The sequence below is a fragment of the Podarcis gaigeae genome, assembly GCF_964106915.1.
Source record: "Podarcis gaigeae genome assembly, chromosome: 11".
Taxonomy (NCBI): Eukaryota; Metazoa; Chordata; class Lepidosauria; order Squamata; family Lacertidae; genus Podarcis; species Podarcis gaigeae.
Window position 1 is genome coordinate 47,011,300 of NC_139687.1, and position 24,924 is coordinate 47,036,223.

Genomic DNA, 24,924 nt, shown 5'->3' on the forward strand with positions numbered 1-24,924 from the left:
CTGTTCTCCAACCCTTCTCCCTGCCTGCAGAATCTGCCACTTGAAGAGCCTGGGTCCCTTTGTCCAATGATAAGGCTGGCCATGCACTTCAGTCGACTTTCCTTACACCAAACAAAGGCAGCCAGTGACGTGAAGTGGGGTAGGGAAACAACCAGAATAGAGTCATCAGGGGGACCCGGGGTAAGCTGTACAAGAATGGACTGCTGGTTCAGGGATGCGGGTGGCGCTGTGGGTTAAACCACAGAGCCGAGGACTTGCTGATCAGAAGGTTGGTGGTTCGAATCCCCACGACGGGGTGAGCTCCCGTTGCTCAGTCCCTGCTCCTGCCAACCTAGCAGTTCAAAAGCACGTCAAAGTGCAGGTAGATAAATAGGTACCACCCTGGCAGGAAGGTAAACGGCGATTCCATGCACTGCTCTGGTTCGCCAGAAGTGGCTTAGTCATGCTGGCCACATGACCCGGAAGCTGTACGCCGGCTCCCTCAGCCAATAAAGCGAGATGAGCACCGCAACCCCAGAGTCGGCCACGACTGGACCTAATGGTCAGAGGTCCCTTTACCTTTACCTTAGCTATACTTCACATAGCTTTTATTTCTGCTCTTGCATCCTCAAAGAGTGCGGGGGTTTTCAAAATTCAAGGCATGCAGGCAGGATAGCCAAAGGCTGAAGAGACGACAACCCTCACACACGCGCACACACAACAACAACAATAAAAAAGTCCAATGTTCACTCCACAACATCTGATCCAAAAACAGACGCAAACTGGCTCATCCCATTACCCGCCCCTCAGTCAGTGCTCTAAGTTGTACAAGCAACTCCAACCTTCTATCGCAGCATTACAGATTTACTTTGGTCTTTTTCTGTAGTCATTTTTAAATTGTGCACGCAATATATACAATTCCGTTTTAAAGAACTGCAGGAGAAAGTGAATAACAGGGCTGTCTGTGTTTCTTCTCCCTAAGATGCTTGCTTATCAATTCCGTATGTAGCTGCTATAACACAAAAAAATGAGAATTCTGTGGTTGCAAGGGAGCAGCACGAGGCTGTTTTTTAGCCTGGGGCTTCCTTTAATTGCACCCATGGCTTGACTTTTACAGAAATCTGGAAGCTGCCAACCTCCAGGTAGTCGGCGAGGCCAGATTCAGGGAGCAAAGGAACAGGGAAGAAGGGAGTGTTTAAAAAATACCATCAGTGGCTAAAGAGAGTTCTTGGCCACCGTGAATATTTTAAATGCCAAACAATCAAAGAAGGATATTCTACTCACTGAACATTCTGATAGCGTCACTGGGAGCACTAGGCAGGCTGGATCCATATGAATTTGCCGCTCGGACTGCAAACTGGTACTTGTTGTTCAGAGTGAGACCCTTCAGAACCATGGAGTCCATTTGGATCTGCTCACTAATTACTGTCCAATTGGCGTCGAGATCAGGTCTGATTAGGATGAGCAAAGAAGACACAAGGTGTAATTCAAATCGGCCAAGTTGAATCAGCTGAAGCCAAACATTTGCAAATGTTCAGAGATTTACGGAACTTGTCATTCTAACTGGAATTGCAGCTATGAAATTTGACTGCTGTAAATGTACTGGTGTCTACTGGATGTTCTGATATTAAGTAAACACCACACATTAAATCCCACAAACAATTCCATGTCAAAAAAGGAAAAAACCCAGACAGTGAACATTTCCTATAAGCTACCAAATATGATGGTAAAATACTGCATACCACCTATGCCAAATATGAAATACTGAAATCAAACATCATTGGATATTTTTTGTACCCAGGTTCAAAATGTAAAAATGATCTGCTGTGACTTATGATACAGGCGTGTACAGTATTGATTTAGCTATGACTGTACCTACAGAAATATACTTTGATCCATTCTGCCTACCAGAACAGAAATGTTGTACTTGCCAGTGAATGTCTGTTCTTCTCAAAGAAAGGAGGATAGCTAGCATGGAGATTAGGGTCTTTGGGACTTGGAAACAGCCTCCAGCTGCTCTGTAAAGAGGAGAGGGACCTCTCTCAACTCCCAGACCCTTCATTTCAATGAGAAATGTCAAAATAAGGGAACTCTAAAAATGAACAAATTCCTACCATGGAGGCAAAAAGATTAAGAACAACCTCCAAGGGATGCCATTGCAAAGTTGTGCAGCTCACAGTCACATAACCTTAGAACTAAAAATGCCGAGGTTGCCAGGGAGAGTCTCTTTCATCCATCACATGCCTGGATGAACAGGAATGCTTTTAACTTTCTCCTGAATGTCAATAGTGTGCAAAAGAGGGGTGCACACACCTTGCCAAGGAGGGCATGCCACTAATGGGGAGCCATCACTAAGAAGGCCCTGCCATGGGACAATGCCAACCAGGCTACAGTATGTGGGATATTCCCAGGAAGAAACAGAAGAGAAACCACAAAGGGAAACTGTGTAATTAGAAATGGGAATGGAACATACAGAACTGGGTGTGAACTAATGAATACATACTAAGTAAAGAACGGTGGAACATTATTTTAATATAGGATCACAGTAGAGAGACAAAGATGGAAAGACTTGGAGGAATGATTGAAGTTATTGGAGACAAAGTTGATTGATTAGAGAAAATTACTGCTGACATTTGTTAATAATAATTAGAGAAGCCCTCTTGGACTTTTAGTTCAGAAAGGAAAATAAATCAATCAAATTAGGTTGAAGGCTGGGAAAATATTGCCTAACAGAAAGTAGATCAACTCGGTGTCATACTAGAGCAGGGGTCAGCAACCTGCAGCCCATGGGGGTCATTTAAATGGCCCACAAGCCACCCCCGAACTGAGCCGCCCACTCAGGGAGTCCCTGCGCGCTGCGCTAAACTGGCGCAGCACGGAGCGGGGACTTGCTTCCGCAATGCCGGAAATCGCATCCGCACAGACACGATCCAGCCCACAGAGCGATCTTTGCAGGAGTGAACCGGCCCAAGCAAGGTAAACCTTGCCAACCCCTGTTCTAGAGTGAATATTTTGAATCATTTCTTTTATGTAACAAACAGATGGAAAACTGGAAGTCCCTTTTTGTTTTTCTTCTCATCTTCACTTTCCTTTTTGATTTGAATATTTTTATTTTCCTTTGGTGGCTTATTTTCTCTTTCTCTCCTTGCTTTTGTTTTCATTTAGATTGGTTCCTTTTCTTTTATTGTATCATGGAAAACCTTTAATAAAATTTTATTCAAAAAAGCAGCAGCGGCTGGGAGATGTTAATGGGAGAAATGAAGGAGGACTGGCATGTCAGGAACCCAGCTACAATGCTGGAGGGGCTATACTGTCTTCTATGGGGCATCTCCCACACTTTTATGGGGCAGGGAGGCAAACAGGAGAGCACCCCACATCATCCCACTGAAGTCTTTCCAGTTGAAGTGCTTGAAAATAACAAGGACTGAAATGACATCTAAAGGGAAAATAAAGCTGCTGTCCACCCCATTTCCTTGTAATATTTATGGCAGGAAATAACCTCCAAGGTTCAGATCTACTATTGTTTATATGCAGAACTAGTTGCAAACAACTCTGGCAATATTCTAATGAATACAACAGTCCAAGGCAGGCAGGCTGTGTATTCCTTATTTATTTGGAGCCTAGCAAGGGCTGCCAAAATTCTTTTATCGGCCAGTATCACTCCTCGAGGGTCACTTCAGTTGAGCAAGAAGGGTGGACCTAATTTGGAACTGTTCTGTTTCAGCTTGGTCAGTACTCTGTGAACTGGAGAAACCAAATTCTCTGGTCACAGGAGACCAAAGGAAAAACCTCTACACAACAGCCCAAGGAAGGATGACTCATCTCTAAAATATTGTCTTGTCTTAAACCTCTGTGGCGGTTCTAAGAAAATAAATGTTCTCCAGACATGTTGCTTCCCCAATGCTAAGAAGAAAAAGATGGCCTAATGATGTGCACCTACCTGAACACTTATTTTTTATGCAAACTGAGGGCCTCCACCATTTCTACTAATTAAGAGCATCTGTTCACTTTTCTTTGTTTAACAGCAGTCTTCGTTTTTATAGGTGGATGGTTTTCCCCCACTCTTTAATACAGCTTCTTCTTAAAATGGCATTCTACATACAATGCCAACTGCTCATGGGACAGGAACGAAACAGATAATGGAAGGCAATCTGTGGTCATTTACACACTAAACCGTTGGGGGCACAAAAATGTAGTTTTTCTCAATCCAGAATCATTCACATTTATCCTCAATGTGCTGAGAGCCAGTGTGGTGTAGTGGTTAAGAGCGGTAGACTCGTAATCTGGTGAACCAGGTTCGATTCCCCGCTCCTCCACATGCAGCTGCTGGGTAACCTTGGGCCAGTCACACTTCTCTGAAGTCTCTCAGCCCCACTCACCTCACAGAGTGTTTGTTGTGGGGGAGGAAGGGAAAGGAGAATGTTAGCCGCTTTGAGACTCCTTTGGGTAGTGATAAAGCGGGATATCAAATCCAAACTCTTCTTCTTCTTCTGATTCCAATTTAGATCCAGCTGTCCACAAGGGTGAACCTGGTTACTTGATACATGTTTGAACACTCTCCCCTTGATTAGGTTATTCATGCCTATTTCTCCTTGCACATGCCCCAGCTGCACGGAAGAGGAGGCGGTGATGGCAATCTTGGTATATGGCCACCCATGTCATTGGGCTGCTGTGGATACAACTCCCATTGCCGGGAACACCTATATCCCTTTTCATCTGTTCTCAAATGGCCACACTGTGGAGTAATGCAAATTAATCTCCCTTCAGCTTTTGCTTCCGGAACGAAGCCAGTTTCTCATAAGGTGCTTTTCGGGGGCAAAAACCATGCAGTTGATCTAGATTGTCTGTGGACCACATAGAAAATACAAGTACAGGGCCACCTTGGTTTAAGAACAGCTTAGTTTATGAACAACTTGGATTAAGAACGCTGCAAACCTGGCAGTAGGTGTTTTGGTTTGTAAACTTTGCCTTGGAAGCAGAACATGTTCCGCTTCCTGTTGAGCGTGTTCCATTTTTAAATTGAGTCCCCCGCTGCTATGCGAAAGCATGCCTTGGTTTAAGAATGCTTTGATGTAAGAACAGAATTCCGGAACGGATTAAGTTCGTAAGCCAAAGTACCACTGTATGTGGTTTACTTTGATTCTAGAATAAAATGTGTGCATGCAGCTTCATTTTAAGCTGCTGTTTGATCTCTCTCTCTCTCTATATATATATATATGCACCAAACAGCCTATAAAGCTTTAAGGCCAAAATACTATAATATAGCATCTTAAGACGCCACACTGAACAAATCATCCAGAAGGCTTTGAGGAACAATTTCGGCTCTCAAATGGCCTTGATAGAAATTCTGTAACAGTGTTGAAGCGCCAAGTACAAATATATGAACTACAACATACCAGGCACTGCAGGTGTATCTGGGAGGAGAATTTTATCTCCTACCATTTTATCTTACACGTACCATCTGCTTTTTCCCTTTACAACCATTCCTTCTGATTAATGTCCAACTGAAAATTTAGAAAGAGGTTCTTTTTTTTTTCCCCTGATGCAAAAGTGCAATGTTTAGACTTCATTCTTCTTCCTTTTGGAAATGTGGGAGAATAATTTCCCTTTAAAAACATCTGCTAGCAATCTGATATATATAATTCTCAAGTCCATAATGCAGGGCTTACATTTAGCTGAACCAACAAGCTCAGTTTGGGGAGGGCTCTGTTCTTGCACTTCTATGAATCCTAGTAATTAGTTGAATGCCAGTAACGGTGAATTCACAACTATGAAAAATACTCTGCCTATGGTGTAATTCACAGAATGTTACAAATTACACATTCCCATATTTTATTAGACCTGTTTCTCCAAAGCTGGGCAAGGAAGATGGAAATTGTGCTAACTCTGTCAGCATCCATCTCATCTTGTACAGTTTCCTTTCGTTTTCATCAATCTTCAGATAGCTTAGAGTACATATGTACACTTTAGCCCTCGTCTTATTTGTCTTCCCAGTCAGTAGGGTATAGTATTTTCTGAACAAAGACCAAAAGTGGAAAAAATCATGGCTTTACAGGGTGTGATCCCAGACTTCCAAAGCCTAATTATGATATCCTGTCTCTGCTGCTTTACTAGGGTACAGTTCTAAACCTAGAAGTCCAATTAAGTTCAGCAGGAGTTGCTTCAGTAGACATGTATTGCACTACACATAAAAGAAATCTAAAATTCATATGTAGCTAAAAAGCACATATGCTATCATAGTCATGAATGCACATGTGTCTACTACGTCTTCGTAGGCGATCACTCGTAGCTGGGTAAAATTGTCTTCCATAAACATGGTTTTAAAAGTGAGTCCGTAAGTGACTGTGGAGGCCAATTCTGGATCCACACGTCCTTCCACAGTGGAGTCATAGGTTTCTGGGTGGGAGTTAATCACGGTGAGGGTTTGCCAAGTGTTTCTCCTTTTCGTCCTGAGTTCAAGCGTCTTCAAAGCCCATGACACCTTTAGTAAAGGCTGTTCTCCAATTGGAGCGCTCGCAGGCCAGTGTTTCCCAGTATGCTCCTTTTCTTTTCTTTTTTTGCATTGAGAGAGTCCTTAAACCTCTTTTGTTGACCACCAGCATTACACTTTCCATTTTTAAGTTCGGAATAGAGTAGTAGCTTTGGAAGACAATAGTCAGGTATCCACACATCATGACCAGTCCAACGAAGTTGATGTTGAAGAATCATTACTTCGACACTGGTGATCTTTGCTTCTTCCAGTACACTGGCATTAGTTCGCCTGTCTTCCCAAGCGATGTGTAAATTTTTTCGGAGACACCATTGATGGAATCTTTCGAGGAGCTGGAGATGGCGTTTAGAAGTGGTTCGTGTATCACAAGCGTACAGTAAGTACAATAGCTTTGTAAACAAGCATTTTGGTTTCCCTGCAAATGTCCCGATCCTCAAACCTGTGTCTACATTACAACCAAGCTGTATATAAATCTTGTGAAATAAAAATAAATTACAAATCATGCAGCTCTACATAGGGAGCATATGCAAACAGATCCTTATCAATGGACATGAAGCACTTGCATGCTTAGGAGTTTCATATGTACCTCAGAATGAACATGAAACTTCAGAAGATGCAAATGTTTCCAGACCTTATTCTAATAGAGAACATTTCAGAACCTCTCTCTCACACCCACACATCCACCCACACAGCCCACACACAACCCTTCATCTCCCAACATCCTGTCCATATCCCATTCTATGGCTACTTAACTGTCTCTTTGTCTCAGCCATTATGTGCATTGTGTTTTTAACAGGGAGGTTTCAGGACAACTGATTTAATGCTACAGCACACAATGAATTTCTGGATGGCAGGGTAACAATTTGGGGGGTCAAAGATACAGGATCCACATGAAATCCAGTCTAATCCCTACAGACCACCAAAAGCCATGAGTTGCACAAGAGAACAATGTCAGTGCAACACGTTTAATTTACAGTTTCTTGGCTTCCAAATCAAGATGCAGTCTTGGGTCATGGGAAAACACAAGTTTCAGAATGGGGTTACATACACACAGGGAGAATTTGGAAACCAATTAGATAAAGTCACTCGCAGAAGTAAAATGTCTTAAGCTGACTTGAATATATCTGAATTGATAGCAGAGAAAACTGCGCAAAAGCACCAAAGCTCCTCTTATGAACACAACGGGGACAAGCATTTAGAAGTGATTTACTAGCGTTCTGGGTGGTACACATAATAAACATAATTTTTAAAAAAATAAAAACAAGTCAGAACAAAATATCTTAATTCAAATGGAGAATATTTAACTTGCTTTAAGATGGCAACTGTCTTACACAAATAAACCAAGAATGAAATACATAGAGAGATATATAAATAGATATATTCAACATGAATGGCTCATGGATATAGCAAAATGGTTAGGACATTTCTAAAATGGATAGAAAGCTGAAATTTGTCCAAGATAACCTAATTACTATGTAAGTCTGAACCTTGGATATTTTTGCATCTAATAGTCAAATGCACAATAACAGCCAGCACTTTGATAGGGAACAAGACAATATAGATATACAATGGGATGCAGGTGTATATGTGGGGGAGTTCCCTGTTTCACATAGCTGATTGATGCTCAGACTGGGAGGTGATCTGCAGTGGCAGCCAGGAACATGAGTCAGAAACAAGATAGTCTCATGGAAGATATAATGAAAGTGCGTAGGAGTGCCTTTCTACCAAACACCTTCAAGAATCGGTCCAACAGATTTTTACTTTTCATAGCAAATGGCCATTACACCTTTAACAATCATCACAACAGGAGAAGAAACATCTCTAGCAGTGACCACAAATATATGTCTTGCAGAAGGCAAGCTGCCTTGACTAGTATTTAGCACCATATGCATTCAGGTAAATCATGTAATGAAATGCGAAAGTCACATTTCTAAGCAAAACGTTATTATGATGGCTTTGAGCATTTCACATTTTCCTGGAAATGCAAGATGACCGTGACCCAGACAACGATTTGCAAACAAACATAAAATGGCTATCCTGAAGGTGGTTAACAATACACAAAATAAATCACATTCATGAAAAGCACAGCTGTTGTCCATCTGTGTTCACCAAATGGCACCACACCTGCTTAAGCGACTTGCATAAACAAGGTGTCAAGGCAATCATCTGTATATTGAACTTAACAAAATGTACCCATTCCCTCTTTTCTAAGTTCCCACTCGCCTGCCTGGCATAAGGTTGCCAAGGACAACTGAGACCTCAGAAGATTTGGCAGCCAAGGGTCGTGACTCCACTTCCTGCTCATTTCCAGCATGACATCTAAACAGGTGAGCTTGCTGATGCTCACAGGTGAATGCAATAATATGAAACATCTATTTCAAACAACTAGAACATGGAGTTATATATCCTTAAACTCACAGCCACTGAAAGATGGGAGAAATAACATGGTTTTGCAAAGCTTTGGAAGGATGCTGAGTTTTCCAGGAGTCTCCAGAGGAAAAGGAGTTGTAGAGAGCAACAGAAATGGCTGCTGGACCTGATAGCTATAAATTACCTCCATTATCAGAGGCAATATGCCTCTGGTCTTGCTTGCAGGCTTACCATAGGCCCCTGGCTGGTCAGTCCAGAAGGCTGGACTAGATGAGCCTTTGGTCTGATCCAGCAGGACTCTGATTATGTCCTCTGTATGTTCTCGCTGTCCAAAGAGGAGCACATGAAAAGCATCAAAAGGACATAAGAAGGGAAGGAGCTTTCTTTGGGACCCAGCCATTTGAATGAATGAATAAATGAGAACCAACTTCCACCTAGAATAAGGATACCAGTCTGAAATAGATTTGAACCCGTGTGAGTCAAGAGTGTACGCAAATGTGAATCCTGTAAGCAAAATCACCTTATGAATTCCACTGTGTAGTACTGAATTGGGGAACTTCCTTCACTGGGTCCTGGTTTCCATGACAGAGCAACTTCTGAGTCAGAAACGACCAGCACTTGAGGCTGATATGGTGGATCTGGAGGCATGCATTTATCTAAAACAGAAGAAGAGCATGTGTCTGCCAATCATACCATATGGATGTCATCGGTCACTTTGGAGAATCCCAGAAAGTACTTCTTGCTGTGGCAAACGCATCTATACAACTATATTTTTAAAGGAACTGGACATCTCATCAGAATCTTTTGTTGGCTTCCATAGTTCACTATTACTTCCAATACCTACAACCCACTTTCTTTCCCCTACACCTAGTGGCTGTAGTTAGTGCCACAGGACAGTGATAGAGCACATTTTTTTCATTCCAAAGGTCCCAGATCCAACTCCTGGCATCTCCAGGTCAACGAAGTGCCTGGCTGTGACAAGGAGGCAGCCTTGCAGACCAGAAACTGTATGAAGCAAAGCAAATGCTTCGATGTCCTTGTGGAGACATTTCAAGGAAGTTTACGAAGGTTCCAAGAAACCACATCAGGCTGCATTTCTCCTTTTAAATCTTTAATAGCACTCCTGGCTGTTTTGCCAATACATCTACATCTTGCCCTCTCACCAGCAGTACTTCTGAAATCTTCATCCCCTCCATCCCCATCCACAATTTGCACGCTATACCCTCTCGTTGTCAGCATGCATTCGCCTGCCAGCAAAACACAATGCCTGGGATTATCTCTGCCCCAACCGGCATCCATAATAGCAAGCTATTTGCACAGCTTTTACCTTGCGATAAAGTTGTTACATTTCTGGGCATGCTGGGTCTGCCTTTTCCTGCCCAGCCGTAAGCTCCTACACTTACACGGTGGAAAGTGCCCGGCTTCAAATCTCCAATGACAACTTCCTGTTTGAAATATAAATTGGGGAGAAATATATATATGTATATATGTATTTTTAAAAAATACAAATAACTGTTTGAAAATCTTGTGTGGTCCAGCAGAGTCAGACAAATCCTCTTTCTGCTAGAAATGGCAACTTCAGGCTGAATTTGTTCATTTTCTTATTAAGGGGATGTTTAAGCCACCCTTCAGCAACCAAGGCAGCACACAGTTAAAAGAATAACACTAAGCAACTAAAACTTCCACACTTAAAAGAACAAAACTATCCAATAAGAAGTCTTCCACTATAAAACAACATTAAAGTACAGGAGCAGCACCAACCAAGAATAAACCCAGGCTAAAACAGCAATAAAAATTGTAACTATCTGACTTGAGGAAATGTCTGGGCAAAGCTTTTTTAAAAAATCTCAGCTTCTCAGGAGAGGGTATTCCAAAATGTAAAGGGCCACAACCAAGAAGGCCTCTCTCAAATGGCAGTGAGCCTGGAAGTAGGACTTAAATATCCATTGCAAAGTTCAAGAAGGCTCATGTGGAAGAAGGCAGTCCTTTGGATCACCATCCCCAAGTCCTTTAGGTCCTCGCCTTCTCCCCATAATGGGTAGTAGAGGAAATGCAAGACATGATATCATCACATTGTGAGTTTCCCAATGCAAGCAGCAGCCAAAAATATGGACCAGAGTGCCAAAATGTGTATGATGAGGTCACATCCTAGATTTCAGGCAGAGGGCCTTCTCAGTAGTGGTGCCCACCTTGTGAACGCCCTCCCATCAAGGAAATAAACAACTACCGGGCTTTCAGAAGACACCTGAAGACAGCCCTGTTTAGGGAAGTTTTTAATGTCTGATCTTTTATTGTGTTTTTAATACTCTGTTGGGAGCCGCCCAGAGTGGCTGGGGAAACCCAGCCAGATGGGTGGGGTATAAATAATAAATTATTATCATTTCCTTAACTATGTCATGGCTAGTGCAACCTTCCCAAATCTGGCACCTTCTTGCTGTTTTCAACTACGACTCCCATAAGCCCCAGCCAGGAATGATGAGAGTTGTAATCCAAAACATCAGCGGGATACTAGGTTAAGGAAGGAAAGAGAAACTCAATACAGGTCTGGTGTTGTTGGTAGCAATCCCATGATCAGCACTTCATCCAGTTCTGGGTTCCAATTAGAGTGTGCCTTTTCTTTTCTTTTTGAGCGTGTAAACGACTACAAGTAAGGTCAAGCATTTCCCCTGAAAAATTCTCCTGAGGGAGTCGTATCTGTTTGACCTACACCCATCTCTCAGCACAGTTCCGACGTCTGTGCTGGAAGTAAATTTGCCGCTGACAGAGGTTTGCTGTCAAAAGCAAAGTTACGCCACATCCTCCTACAGCATCAAAGGCAACTAAGTGCACGATCCAGTTTAATTTTAAACCCACAGCAGTGCGAAGAGAAATTCTAACCTCACTGACGCCCACAAGGACACAATGGAAACAGATGTGCTGACATTTTTACCAAACAGAACCCAAGTTGTATGTTTTAGTCTGTCCTTTGGATAACAGAGCTCAGCACTGTTAAATCTGAGGTGACTGCCCCTACTTGCCAGGGAGAGTCCCTGTGTCCCAGTCTCTGTCAGTGGTAAATCACAGTAAAGGACTAGTCTAATGGATGCATATTGACGGCCAAAATGACTTGAAGTAAGAGCACTTGGAAAATTCAGTTATGACACATCAGAATCATTTCTGCAAACTTTGTCAGTGCTCTTCCTTCCCTGCCCCTCTTGTTTGCAGATACCTAAAATCTTACTCACAGTACATGGAAAATTACAGAAAACTTCAGAACAGCTTGAAATTCTATTTCCAGGTGCAGAAAACTAATGATTTGTCGGCCAAATCTCATTGTGTTCTTCTCTCCATCCCCCTTCTTTTAACTCTCTCTCTTTGCATTTGTCAGAAAGATTCACATGAAGACCTTGCCATGGCTTCTTCATTTTCACCCCCAGGTCAATGAGGGGTGAGGAGAAAAGAAAATGGCTTTCTCTACTAAAGTCGGGATTTGGACTCCAGAGTCCAAGCTCTCAGGCACACATGTTCTGGCTACTGAGATCCCTTGTTTTTTCCACCAGCAACAACCATCCATCTCTCTTGAGGGAGGAAGAAGGAAGAACAACAGAGGCATTTCTATCTAGTCATTTACCAGAATGGAGAATACTGGGTATGAATGCTGTGCCAGGGTTTGGAAAAGGTAAGTGGAAATTGGCCACTTTGCCCAGAAATGCAAAAAAATAATCTCCGGAAATATAATACTTACAAAAATGGCTTGCCCATCCATTTGACCCTGGTAGAAGGAAAAGAAAAATAACTTCTTAATGAAGTGCCATAATTAAATAAACATATCGGATTAAACATATTGGCTGCAATACGCATGTTTTTGCAAAGCAATATTCCCTAATGTAATACATGTTATATGCTATTTTCAAAAAATATATACATTTACACTTACCCTAGAAATTGTGTTTTTGTACACATTACTTGGCTGGAGAACTGTATCTCAAAAGTAAGAAAAGAATGAACACTGAAGGATGGCTCACGAATGGTTCCTGAAAGTGAATATTAGATAAGCTCACTTTTAAATGTGAGCTGAATCAAACTCCCAGGCAAGTGGCAATATTTAACTCCACGCCACTGAAGTGTCAGCCACTGATTTCTGCATAGCAAATACACAGGAGCCAACCAGCTGGCAACCCTAGGTCAGAACAAGAGGAGGCAGCAGAAAAGAGTGAAGCAAACCCCCTTTCCTTCTGAAGTGGGACCCTGAGAAGGGAGCAAGGATGCCGAAAAAGACACAAGAAAACACAATGCAAAGAAAAGAAGGTGCCAAGAGGCGGAAATGCAGAAATTTGGGCCCTGGTCTTCCCTGGGGTATTTCCATCACTTGCCATTTTGCAACATATGCTCACGGAAGGCTTGGTGTCTCTAAGAATAAGGCATCTACCCCGGAATCCTGTTCTCAGTGTGGCCAGCCAGATGCCTATGGGAAGCCCCAAAACAATACTGCGGTGCCCCGCAAGACGAATGCCTCGCAAGACGGAAAACCCGCAAGACGAAAGGGTTTTCCGTTTGCGAGTTGCTTCGCAAGACGAATTTCCTTATGGGCTTGCTTCGCAAGAAGAAAGCCCATAGGGAAATCTCCGGGGACCTCTTTTAAATGCTGGTGGTGGGGAGCAAAGCCTTCCCCCCCCCTTCGGCTTTCAGAAGAGGTCCAGGAAGGCCAGCGGGGGCCGAAAGGCTTTGCTCCCCACCGCCAGCATTTTAAAAGCAGTCCGGGATAGCAGGGAAGCGCTTCCCGCTATCCCAGACGGCTTTTGAAGGCAGCCGGGGGGAGCAAAGTCTTTTGCCCCCCGCCGGCCTTCAGAAGAGGTCCAGGACCTCTTCTGAAGGCTGGCGGGGGGCGAAAGTCTTTGCTCCCCCCCGCCTGCCTTCAAAAGCCGTCCGGGATAGCGGAGAAACACGCTGTGTTTCTCCACTCTCCCAGGAAAGCAGGCAGGGGGGGGCAAAGACTTTTGCCCCCCGCCGGCCTTCAGAAGATGTCCCGGGGGTTTTTTTAAAATGCTGGCGGGCGGCAGCAAAGGCTTCGCTGCCGCCCGCCAGCATTTTAAGATCGCCCCGGACAGCGGAGAAGTCCTCCGCTGTCCTGGGGTTTTTTAAAATGCTGGGGGTGGGAAGAAAAGCCCTTGTCCCCCCCCCCAGCCTTCAGAAGAGGTCGGGGGACAGACTGTCCCCGGACCTGGTCTGAAGGCAGTTTCCATAGGAATGCATTGATTGATTTTCAATGCATTCCTATGGGAAACCGTGCTTCGCAAGACGAAACACTCGCAAGAAGAAAAAACTTGCGGAACGAATTAATTTCGTCTTGCGAGGCACCACTGTACCTAACTGCAACAGCACAACTGGTGTAGTGGTTAAGAGAGGTAGACTCGTAATCTGGTGAACTGGGTTCGCTTCCCCGCTCCTCCACATGCAGCTGCTGGGTGACCTTGGGCTAGTCACACTTCTCTGAAGTCTCTCAGCCTCACTCAGCTCACAGAGTGTTCGTTGTGGGCGAGGAAGGGAAAGGAGATTTTGTTAGCCACTTTGAGACTCCTTCGGGTAGTGATAAAGCGGGATATCAAATCCAAACTCCTCTTCTTCTTCTTCTCACTTGTGGTTCTCAGCAACTGTTATTCAGGGATATATACTGCCTCTGACAGCTGAGGCAGAATACAAACTTACCCTGAATACATTTGTCTAATCCTCTTTTAAAGGCCTCACTACTTTTAGGGGTGTGAGAATTTCTCTTCAAATAATAAACTTATAAGCCATGAATTATACACTAGCAAACAGGAGCATCGGTGTCTGCTATTTTAAAATTCCACCCACAAGGATCAAGTCCTGTTAGCACACAAAGCAAGCAGGATTGCAGTTCATAGTTTGCTTTTGTTCACCCACTTACTTTTCCATTCCTGCTGCATAAAAACGGGCCTGAGCACACCCTAGAAAGACTTTTGTGCACGGAAGAGCTCTGATCGGTCCCACATGGCACAGTTCACTGGGAAGGACCAACAGAGCTGTTCACTTACTCGTATATTTTTCCACACACATGCAGATGTCTCCTTAATTAAAATGCCATACTTAAAGTCAATTTGTAACAAGGCTACCACCTGTTTTTAATTTAGAAAGCCATGTTCCCCAGATTACAATTTCTGAAACTATACAGTGTGTGTGTGTGTGTGTGTGTGTGTGTGTGTGTGTGTGTGTGAAAATAGAAAAAAATTGGAAAATAATAGTAAAGTCAGACGTTGGTTCTGAACACACAATTAGGTCTAGTAATGTCAAGTCTGCTGGGGCTTTTTAACAGTTGCATGGCACCGAGAGATGTAATAGGTGCAAAACATTCTCCCAAAACAGAGAGGGATGCAGAGAGAGAAACCCATTGGATTTTTGCATATTATGCAACAACTGATGTCATAAGAGTGGAGTAGATGCAGATGGCAACTTGACCTTGAACGGGGTGTTCAGCTGCAAAAAAAGGACAAGACACCAATACCTTTGAGAGTTGTGCACAATAAGGGAAATTCAGCAAGTATTGCTTGTCATGCGAGCTAGAATATGCTGTTTTGCACATCTGTTAAAAGATGCAGGCACCCTGTTTTGCACTTGGTCACCCTAACTTTGCAGGCACTGTCACAGAGACAGAAACAGGCTAGAGTGGCAAATGAACACACTTTCCCTGGCACATTAAACCATGGTTTAAGTGAAGAAGTGGAGTGCTTGTGTATGCTGTTTAAAAGTTCTCTACGCAGCCATGCTGAATAGTGTCACGGAGACATCTCTCTTGCTGTGACATACCTGGGCTTGTGATTTCATTTCCCTGAAAAAAGCAAGAGTACTAAGCCAAGAAGAAACCTTGGTCACTACTCTTGGTTTGTGTGGAGAGAAACAAACCAGGACATAATAATAATAATAATAATAATAATAATAATAATAATAATAATAATAATAATAATAATAATAAATAATAATACCTTTATTGTCATTGTACAACCTGTGTACAATGAAATTAAACGAGCTCCCCCCCCCCAAACCCTCAATGTCTTATCAAACAACACACCACCTCGCAAGTCAATTTTGCTGTTATTTTTCGTTCAACAGCCTAACAGCCCACGGATAGAAGCAGTTTTTTAGCCTGTTGGTACAGCTGATTATACTTCTATATCTCCTGCCCCATGGTATCATGTGCTGTATTCACCACCCTCTGTAGAGACTTTCTGTCCATGGCTGTCAGGCCAGCATACCACACTGTTATACAATATGAAAGGACACTTTCTATTGCAGACCGATAAAAGGAGTTTATCAGTTGTTTAACATTATTCTTTTGCAAGACCCTGAGGAAATGGAGTCTCTGTTGGGCCTTTCTGACCACCTGAGTTATGTAGATTTTCCAAGTGAGGTCCTCACTAAGGTAAACTCCCAGGAATTTAAAGAAGGAGACCCTCTCCACACAGCCCCCCCCCCCCCCGATATACAACGGGGCAGGTTCCCCTCTCTTCCTTCAGAAGTTTTTGATATTGCAGCAGAGCCAAACATTGGTTTGTTTCCTTGTGGAGCGGTAGCAGCAGGAGTGGAGGAGCAGGAACCTTTCAAAAGAATGCACCAGCATGCTGCACAGTTTATTTTAAACTATAGTTTAATGTGATGGGTGAGCCGGGCCATGGGCTGACCTTCCAGAACAAATGGAAAGCTGTCATTTAGCCATGATACTCAAGTCTACAGGAACAAAATGGCGTTGTTCCAGATGTTTTGGACTACAACTTCCATCATCCCTCCCTGGCTTGGGATGATGGGTGTTGTAGTCCAGCAACTGCTGGGGACCCAAGTTTGAGATACATTGCTCCAGACTTTATTGATCTAAGCAGAGCCCATGTGTTGATAAAATTCAATTGATCAGATAAACTGACCTACAAGAACCACATATGCTTAATATCAAATACTCACCATACTGAGCATGTCCAGGCTAAGAGGCACATCATGGGACTGCTGTTTAATTGGTTTATCTGCCTTGAACTCAGTGTAATAGACCTTTAAAATACATTGGTTAGGTTAGGTAAACTAGTAAGAATGACAGTGAAATGAAGCATTGCAAGTATAAGCAATATCGACATTCAACTCAGCTTTTACCCCCCAAGGCAAGTAGGCTTGAAAGGAGCCTTTTATTGGCTCTGACAGGAGGAGTACCCCTACACACACACACATGTGTCCAATTGTGGTGGGATACTCTTCTTGGCGTAAAAGGAGTGGAGGAGTGTGTTGCTTTTAGGTTGCCAGATTCTAAGAGAGGAGGCGAGACGTTCATGGTGAGCTCCAACACCGTTTTTCTTAAAAACAACAACACTGATTTGGGTTTATATCACAGCAACATTTTTTCAAGCCAAATTGTGATCCTGGAGGGCCCTTTCCGGAGGAAAACTTGCAGTTGGGAGAGGGAAGAGTTAACTCTCTCATTTCATCAAAATATAGGGAACGTGCTAGTTTTGAAAGGGTCAGAGGGGAAAGGGGGATACCTAAGCCTAAAGATACTGAGGAGTGTGGTTGCCTGGCTCTGTAAGAACTATTAGACAGATAAAATAAGAAAGTGAACAGGAAACCAAACCATACTTAACAAAACAAGATCAGGGTTCTCACACCCTTTACTAGACTACTGCACCATAATCCTTTGAAAGGCAAAGCGTATGGTAGTTTTGGATTCCCCTGCCCTTAGATTTTCAGATTAATGCTGCCTGCTGTGTGCTACATCCCATCTGCTTGAAATCCAACCCAGCTTAAACATGCCCAGGAGAGTTTGGACAGCTGGACCACCAAAGACTTCGGCTGCATATACAGCAGCAAAGAAACTCAGACCTGCTGGGCTTTTTTCTTAGCGCTACAGATTTTAAAGTGACAGGATCTTTAGGCAGAACTGGAGGTGGCAGCCCTACACAAAATCTTGCATGACCTTTCCTGTGTATCCTTTCCCTATGTTTATTGCAAGCCTGGAGGGCAGGGTTTGTCTTGTTTCTTATTTATTGGAGAGCGCTTTAGGAATAACATTGTGCCCATGATATCATAATTATTTAAAAGTATGCACAGAGTCAGTTCTTCAGTTGGAGTACCAAATTCTGCAAGGAACAGGACTCTTTTTCCTTTAATAGTTTAAATTAGGGGTGGAGAGCCTGCAGCCTTCCAGATGTTGTTGGAATACAATTCCTACTGTCCTTGATCACTGGCCAAACTGGAAACATTGCTCTGGTGAGGAAAGCAGTTTTGTGATTCCTCTGAGAGCCAGCCAATCTGCAGTCTGCACAGAAGAGGTATTCTGATTGGTCATGAGGTCCAGCCAATCAGAACTTGGCACAGCCAGCTTTTACTGGAAAGAGAAGAAGGGGTTGCTCCTGGGCTCATTCAGCTAAAAAAAGCTGGCTGCACATCCACAACAAGCTCAGGGTTCAAGGTATATGCAACTTGTGCCAAAAGAACGATCACAAGAGCATGACGCCGAATTCCTCCCTGAATGTGTATCACTGGTACTTAGAATTTTGAATTCACATAAACATGACACCACGAGCTATTGAAACACTCAGTGCTGCATTTAAGTATAAGCTAAACAAGCTATAGCTTAGGGCCCCACTCTCTTAGGGGTCCCCCAAAAATTTAAAGAGCAAAAAACTGAATCTACATTTCCAAAATATAAGATAAAGAACAAATAAAATAAAACCTACATGCAGCAACACTGTTTTGTGTTGTGTAGGCTCCTATTTTGTTATGTGTAAATGGCTTTAGATATTTATTAAAGGTAAAGGTAAAGGTAAAGGTACCCCTGCCCGTACGGGCCAGTCTTGACAGACTCTGGGGTTGTGCGCCCATCTCACTTAAGAGGCCAGGGGCCAGCGCTGTCCAGAGACACTTCCGGGTCACGTGGCCAGCGTGACATCGCTGCTCTGGCGAGCCAGAGCCGCACACGGAAACGCCGTTTACCTTCCCGCTGGTAAGCGGTCCCTATTTATCTACTTGCACCCGGAGGTGCTTTCGAACTGCTAGGTTGGCAGGCGCTGGGACCGAGCAGCGGGAGCGCACCCCGCCGCAGGGATTCGAACCGCTGACCTTTCGATCGGCAAGTCCTAGGCGCTGAGGCTTTAACCCACAGCGCCACCTGCGTCCCAGATATTTATTAAGTCCATAAATTACCATATAGCATATATTCAACACCGAAAACAGCGACAATTTGTTGTTGACAAAGGACAACTGGACATAGAAAGGGCCCCATTACCTTCAGTAGCTTAGGGCCACACCAAACCTAAATCCGGCCCTGGGGCTACTGGGCACAGGAATACCTCCTTGCATAGCCAAAATAGAAAGGTACTCACAGTATACCCGGTGATGGAACTTGCATGCTGCCGAGGCATTCTCCATTGTATACTAAATGCCGTGCAGTTGAGCGAATCCAGGGTTATATCCAGAGGCGGCCCCAGCCTATCTGTGTCAAAGAAATGGCAAAGTACAAGACGCTGCAGGATATAAAAATATTGTTTGTATACTGAGGACAAAATGTGCATGTGGGGGGGAAACAGCTGAATCTCCTCTATTTTTAGGAAAGCCCTCCTGAAACTTTTTTTTAAAGATGCGAACAGAGCAACCCAGACCCCAGAACTGCTGGACTGGGGGGCATTTCAACAAGGTGGCAATACTGCTCCAACCAGCCTTGCCCTGCTGTGCCAGTGTAAGGTCTTTGCCACCCTGCAACTCCTTGATGCACCTGCCCAAACTGTGGATGGGTGAAAGCTAGTGTAAACCACCCAAACGGGGCATTTGGGGGGTTGTGAGAGGGTTCTGGCAAGTGTCAGCAAGGAGCCTGATCTAGGCCTGTTGTTGCACCAGTCAGAGAGCTAGGTAAAGGTAAAGGGACCCCTGACCATTAGGTCCAGTCATGACCGACTCTGGGGTTGCGGCACTCATCTCACTTTATTGGCCTGAGGGAGCTGGTGTACAGCTTCCAGGTCATGTGGCCAGCATGACTAAGCCGCTTCCGGTGAACCAGAGCAGCGCATGGAAACACCGTTTACCTTCCCACCAGAGTGGTACCTATTTATCTACTTGCACTTTGATGTGCTTTCGAACTGTTAGGTTGGCAGGAGCTGGGACCGAGCAATGGGAGCTCACTCCGTCGCAGGGATTTGAACCGCCGATCTTCTGATCAGCAAGTCCTAGGCTCTGTGGTTTAACCCACAGAGCCACCCATGTCCCTTAGTCAGAGAGCTACTGTAGCCAAAAAAACCAACAACAACCCAACCCAATTTGCTGCCAAGGAGTGTGGTGGAGTCTCCTTCTTTGGAGGTCTTTAAGCAGAGGCTTGACAACCATGTCAGGAGTGCTCTGATGGTGTTTCCTGCTTGGCAGGGGGTTGGACTCGATGGCCCTTGTGGTCTCTTCCAACTTTATGATTCTATGATTCTAAGAACCACCCCACTCCATCCTTCGTGTTGCAAGCTGTGGAGCTGCAGATATGGCAGACTGCATCCTTAAACCTACCTTGGAGGAACATTAAAATGAAGGGGATAGACTGGACTGTAGCTCAGGGGTAGAGCAGCAGCTTTCAAACTAGGTCAAAGCTTGGTGGTAGACCATCTGCTCGGCATGTAGAAAGTCCCAGGTCCAAAGGGTCCAAAGCTTCTCCAGGAAGGGGCTGGGAATGTCCTATCTTAAACTCCAGAGAGACCTTGCCACTCCATGTAGACAATACTGAACTAGATGGACCAATAGTCTGAGACTCAGCATAAGGCTGCTTCCTGTGTCCCTAGACTTATACAGTGGTGCTGCTTCTTTACACTGGAAGTTTCAGATTTTAACAGCTTACCCAAGAGGTGCAGTAGACAACACCCTGAACTGGGCTTTATTTTCGTGCACACCCCAAACCACCATGTGAGACGTGTCAATGGAAAAAGACAAGGAGAGCAGAACCATGCGTCTTGGAGAGCTGGGCTGGTAGTCTCAATCTGGCCCCTATATTTAATAATCGTCCCTGCCCAAGGACCATATTGGACTCACTCAGTGGGTAGATATGTATTACCTTTTCTTACGCACAAAAGCCTGAAGACATAACGGACTTGCTGTGATATCTATTCAGCTTTACATGAAGCTTTGAGATTTGATTGAGTAATAATTATCTCACAGTGGATGCAAAGTGATCATATGAACCGAATATCCCCGAGCCATATCCCCGAGCCATATTTGAGTTATTCTGCTAACTTTAGAATTCTAAAATGCTCAGCTCTCGTTTTAGAACCATATGGTGCAGAGTTGCCACTTTCCTAGTAATCCTAAAGCTGTGTACACATTACCAGTTACTGTGGCACCAGTCCTCCGCTCCCACTGTTTGTTTTTGAATCTGTGAACACATGGAGTTACCCAGGGACACAGAGATATCCTGTAGTCTCTGGCGAAATGCTGTGTTTTGATGCAGTCCAATCCAACTTGAGCATGATATCCTTATTCAGGCTGCACTGAATACCACTCTGATGCACACAGTGACAAGCAAATTCAACTTGAAATGCTGCGTGGAAAAGCAACCTTGCTGCGTTTCAAGCCGGTAATCTGTACACAGGCAAAGACCATGTTCACACCATACATTTAAAGCCCTGTGATACCACTTTAAACAGCCACAGCTTCCTCCAAGCTGCAGTTTGTCAAGGATACTGAGAGATATTAGGTAAAGGTAAAGGGACCCCTGACCATTAGGTCCAGTCGTGGCAGACTCTGGGGTTGCGGCGCTCATCTCGCTTTACTGGCTGAGGGAGCTGGCGTACAGCTTCTGGGTCATGTGGCCAGCATGACTAAGCTGCTTCTGGCGAACCAGAGCAGCGCATGGAAACACCGTTTACCTTCCTGCCGGAGCGGTACCTATTTATCTACTTGCACTTTGACATGCTTTTGAACTGCTAGGTTGGCAGGAGCAGGGACCGAGCAACGGGAGCTCACCCCGTGGCGGGGATTCGAACTGCCTACCTTTTGATCAGCAAGTCCTAGGCTCTGTGGTTTAACCCACAGCACCACCCGTGTCCCTTACTGAGAGATGTTAGGAGGCTCCTATTCCTTTCACAGAGCTACAACTCTAACAGAGCTACAAATCCCTGGGGAGAGAGATAGATAGTTCAAACTCAGACATCCACATATCCCATCATGTTTCCAGAATGTAGCCACTCTACCCTGTACATCAGGCTTAACCAACATGGTGCCCTTCAGATTTTGTTGAACTCCAGACCCCATGAGCCGCTGCCAAATTAGCCAATTGTCAGTGGCTTTGGGAGCTGTAATCTTAACATCTGGAGGGTGCCAGGTTGGCTATCCCTGATGCACATCAACTGCAATTATAAGAGCAGCTTGCCCAGTGTTTCAAGATACTCTTCAGCTTTTTTTCGGTCTGGAAGGTTTGCCATGGGTGTTCATTTCATCATTGCCATGGATCTTTTATGATTTTTATCATAGGACCTCTTTGTTGCTGAAGCTAACAGACCTTCCTGGTTAATTGCTGGTTATCCTTGGCAAGATCATCAAAGAAAGAATGAATATTGGGGGTGAGGGAGACACACACACACATCCTCAGCTAGTAAAGAATCAGTAGAGCTTGTCCAGTTATTTTCCGGCTAGAAGAAAGCTTAAAGCTGTTCATATCACAAGTTCCATCTACCTGCACATTTATTTATTTTCCTGTCTTGGAAATAAAATGCTCAAACATTAGTAGCCCATTAAACCCATTGCTAGTCAACACACATGTTTATATTAGGCGAGTAAAAGGAGAATAGATACTAATTCTTTAAAAAAAATCAATCAAAAAGATTTATATTATCAAGAGAGATTCCGATCTTTATATAATCATAGGTTGGATTGGATGATCCTGCCCATCACACGGGAATCTTTTTATGATGTTACAGTTCATTAGAACTGCTTTTATGATGTGTGCTCTATCCATATTGTACACTGCTTAGGAACTAAGACATGGTATTAAGCTGTATATCAATTATTATTAATAAAATTATTATTGTGTGTGTATACATATATAGAGAGAGCACTATATATATATATATATATATATATATATATATATATATATATGCAGGTTTTGGTGTCCTCGGGTGTCTTCCCGTGTAAAAGTTGGGGTGTCTAGGCGACGTTTCGACGAGGTCTCACTCGTCATCTTCAGGCTGGTGCTTTCGGCTTCTTGTTACTGGAACAGAGCGGGATCTCAATGTTTGAGTTCCTATAAATACTGTAGAGGGGGTGTGGTGTCTAGCCTCCAATGTTCTGGGCAGAGAGGAAGTTCCCAGGCTAGTGTGCCTTTTCTTCTTTTGTTCCTTAATTACTTGAGAGATACCTTGAGTGATTTCTTGAGTGATATCCTGAGTACCACTTAGGTGGGTCATTAGGTGTGGATTAGTTGCTAAAGTCTTTGTGTCTTGACCTCTTGAACTTTGTGAAGAGTTTTCCTGAGAAGATGGCTGTATTGCACTTAGTTGTGCTTTGGCTTGGCTTCGTGTATAGGGGCGAGCTGTGGTTTTGTGGCTTGTGTCAGCCAGATCTGTGTAGGGATTGCAGGGGGGTGCAGCATCCGGAGGTGCCACCATAGACCTATGCATGGTATATAGCATGCATATAGCATCCGAAATCCTTGGAGTAAAACTGGGTGGCTTTTTAATGGGTGTTCCACCCTCACCTTTCAGGTCGATTGCAGGAGCTTAGCCTACCTGTGCAGGCTCTATTCAGACTTTCCACCCCTGCACAGATGTGTGTGTACACCGACTTCCCTTCACAGAACAAGTGGGATCAGGGGACAGGTATCCAATCCAATGTGTGCTTCTGGAATAAAATGAATGAGTCCAATGTTCTCTCGGTTCAGCAAGAGATTAGATCTGCTTCTTTGGTAAACCTCATCTCTCAATTTGACCATTTTGGCCCCTCCACGATTGCTGGAATTACTTCTGTGCCGGATTAGTCCAATTTTAGCAGCTAATAATTTTTTAAAAAATTAAGGCAGGGAATCTATCCAGCACATGTACAGTTCTCATCAAAATAACTTCAGCAATGAAGTAAATTGATCAGACCTCAAACTAATCCCCATTATTTGATAGCTGTTTTCCGATACACAAACAGTTCTCTGCCTGATTGCTAGGGCACAATTCTTACTCGCCACAGGTGACTAGTAGGTCACAGGTATAGGCATGTTTTACATACTTTATTTTAAAATTTATTTCTCTTGGACCAATCTGAAAATACAGATGGTGCTATTTACAACAGTACTATCAACAGCCTCTTCTTTCAACAGCATAGGAACAGCATGGCAGGGTTAGGAGAAACGTCCTTGTGCATTTGGTGGGTGAAAATCGAAAGCACATCAAAGTGCAAGTAGATAAATAGGTACTGCTCCGGCAGGAAGGTAAACGCCATTTCCGTGAGCTGCTCTGGTTTGCCAGAAGTGGCTTAGTCATGCTGGCCACATGACCCGGAAGCTGTACGCTGGTTCCCTCGGCCAATAAAGCGAGATGAGTGCCGCAACCCCAGAGTCGGCCACGACTGGACCTAATGGTCAGGGGTCCCTTTACCTTTACCTTTAATACCAAGTTAAAATACTGGAAGCTAATGTTCCAAGACAGAGGAAGCTGCCTTATACCAATTAAGACCATTGTCCCATCAAGTTTAATAATACAGCAACCAACAGTAGCCCTCCCCAGTGATGTAAAGTGGAAAAATTTCCAGTGCGTAATTTTTTGGGTGGGAAATCTTCTATTGCATCAGTACATTAGGAACAATGAATAGATGTCAACTGCAAATATTGGGCAGGGCTGGCAGATGTTAGCTTTGTTTATGAAAAACAAATTCAAAGTCTTCACCTGGTAATTGCATAGTGACAATTTCGCCGTAAGCTAGTATCCTGATATAGCATATGCAAACAAACACTTAACCTGTTGACATATTGCAAGACTTCATGTGTGGCTCTGGTTGGATGTTCTAACCTCCTATAAATGATAATAGTATTTTTATTATTTATTCCTTGCCCATCTGGCTGGCTTGCCCCAGCCACTCATACAGCTACTCCAGTACTTCAGTAT

General features: G+C 43.8%; 1 protein-coding gene across 1 annotated transcript in view; it reads right to left on the reverse strand.

Moving 5' to 3' along the window:
- EGFLAM (EGF like, fibronectin type III and laminin G domains) overlaps positions 1–24,924 on the reverse strand; it is a 109,190-nt gene that overhangs the window by 54,240 nt on the left and 30,026 nt on the right. The window contains exons 2-7 of the mRNA XM_083703438.1: positions 19,192–19,301; positions 16,787–16,870; positions 12,564–12,590; positions 10,167–10,284; positions 9,360–9,495; positions 1,264–1,430 (exon numbers count right to left, since the gene is read on the reverse strand). Of these exons, the coding sequence (XP_083559564.1) occupies positions 1,264–1,430; positions 9,360–9,495; positions 10,167–10,284; positions 12,564–12,590; positions 16,787–16,870; positions 19,192–19,301 (642 nt within the window). The remainder of the gene's footprint in view (positions 1–1,263; positions 1,431–9,359; positions 9,496–10,166; positions 10,285–12,563; positions 12,591–16,786; positions 16,871–19,191; positions 19,302–24,924) is intronic.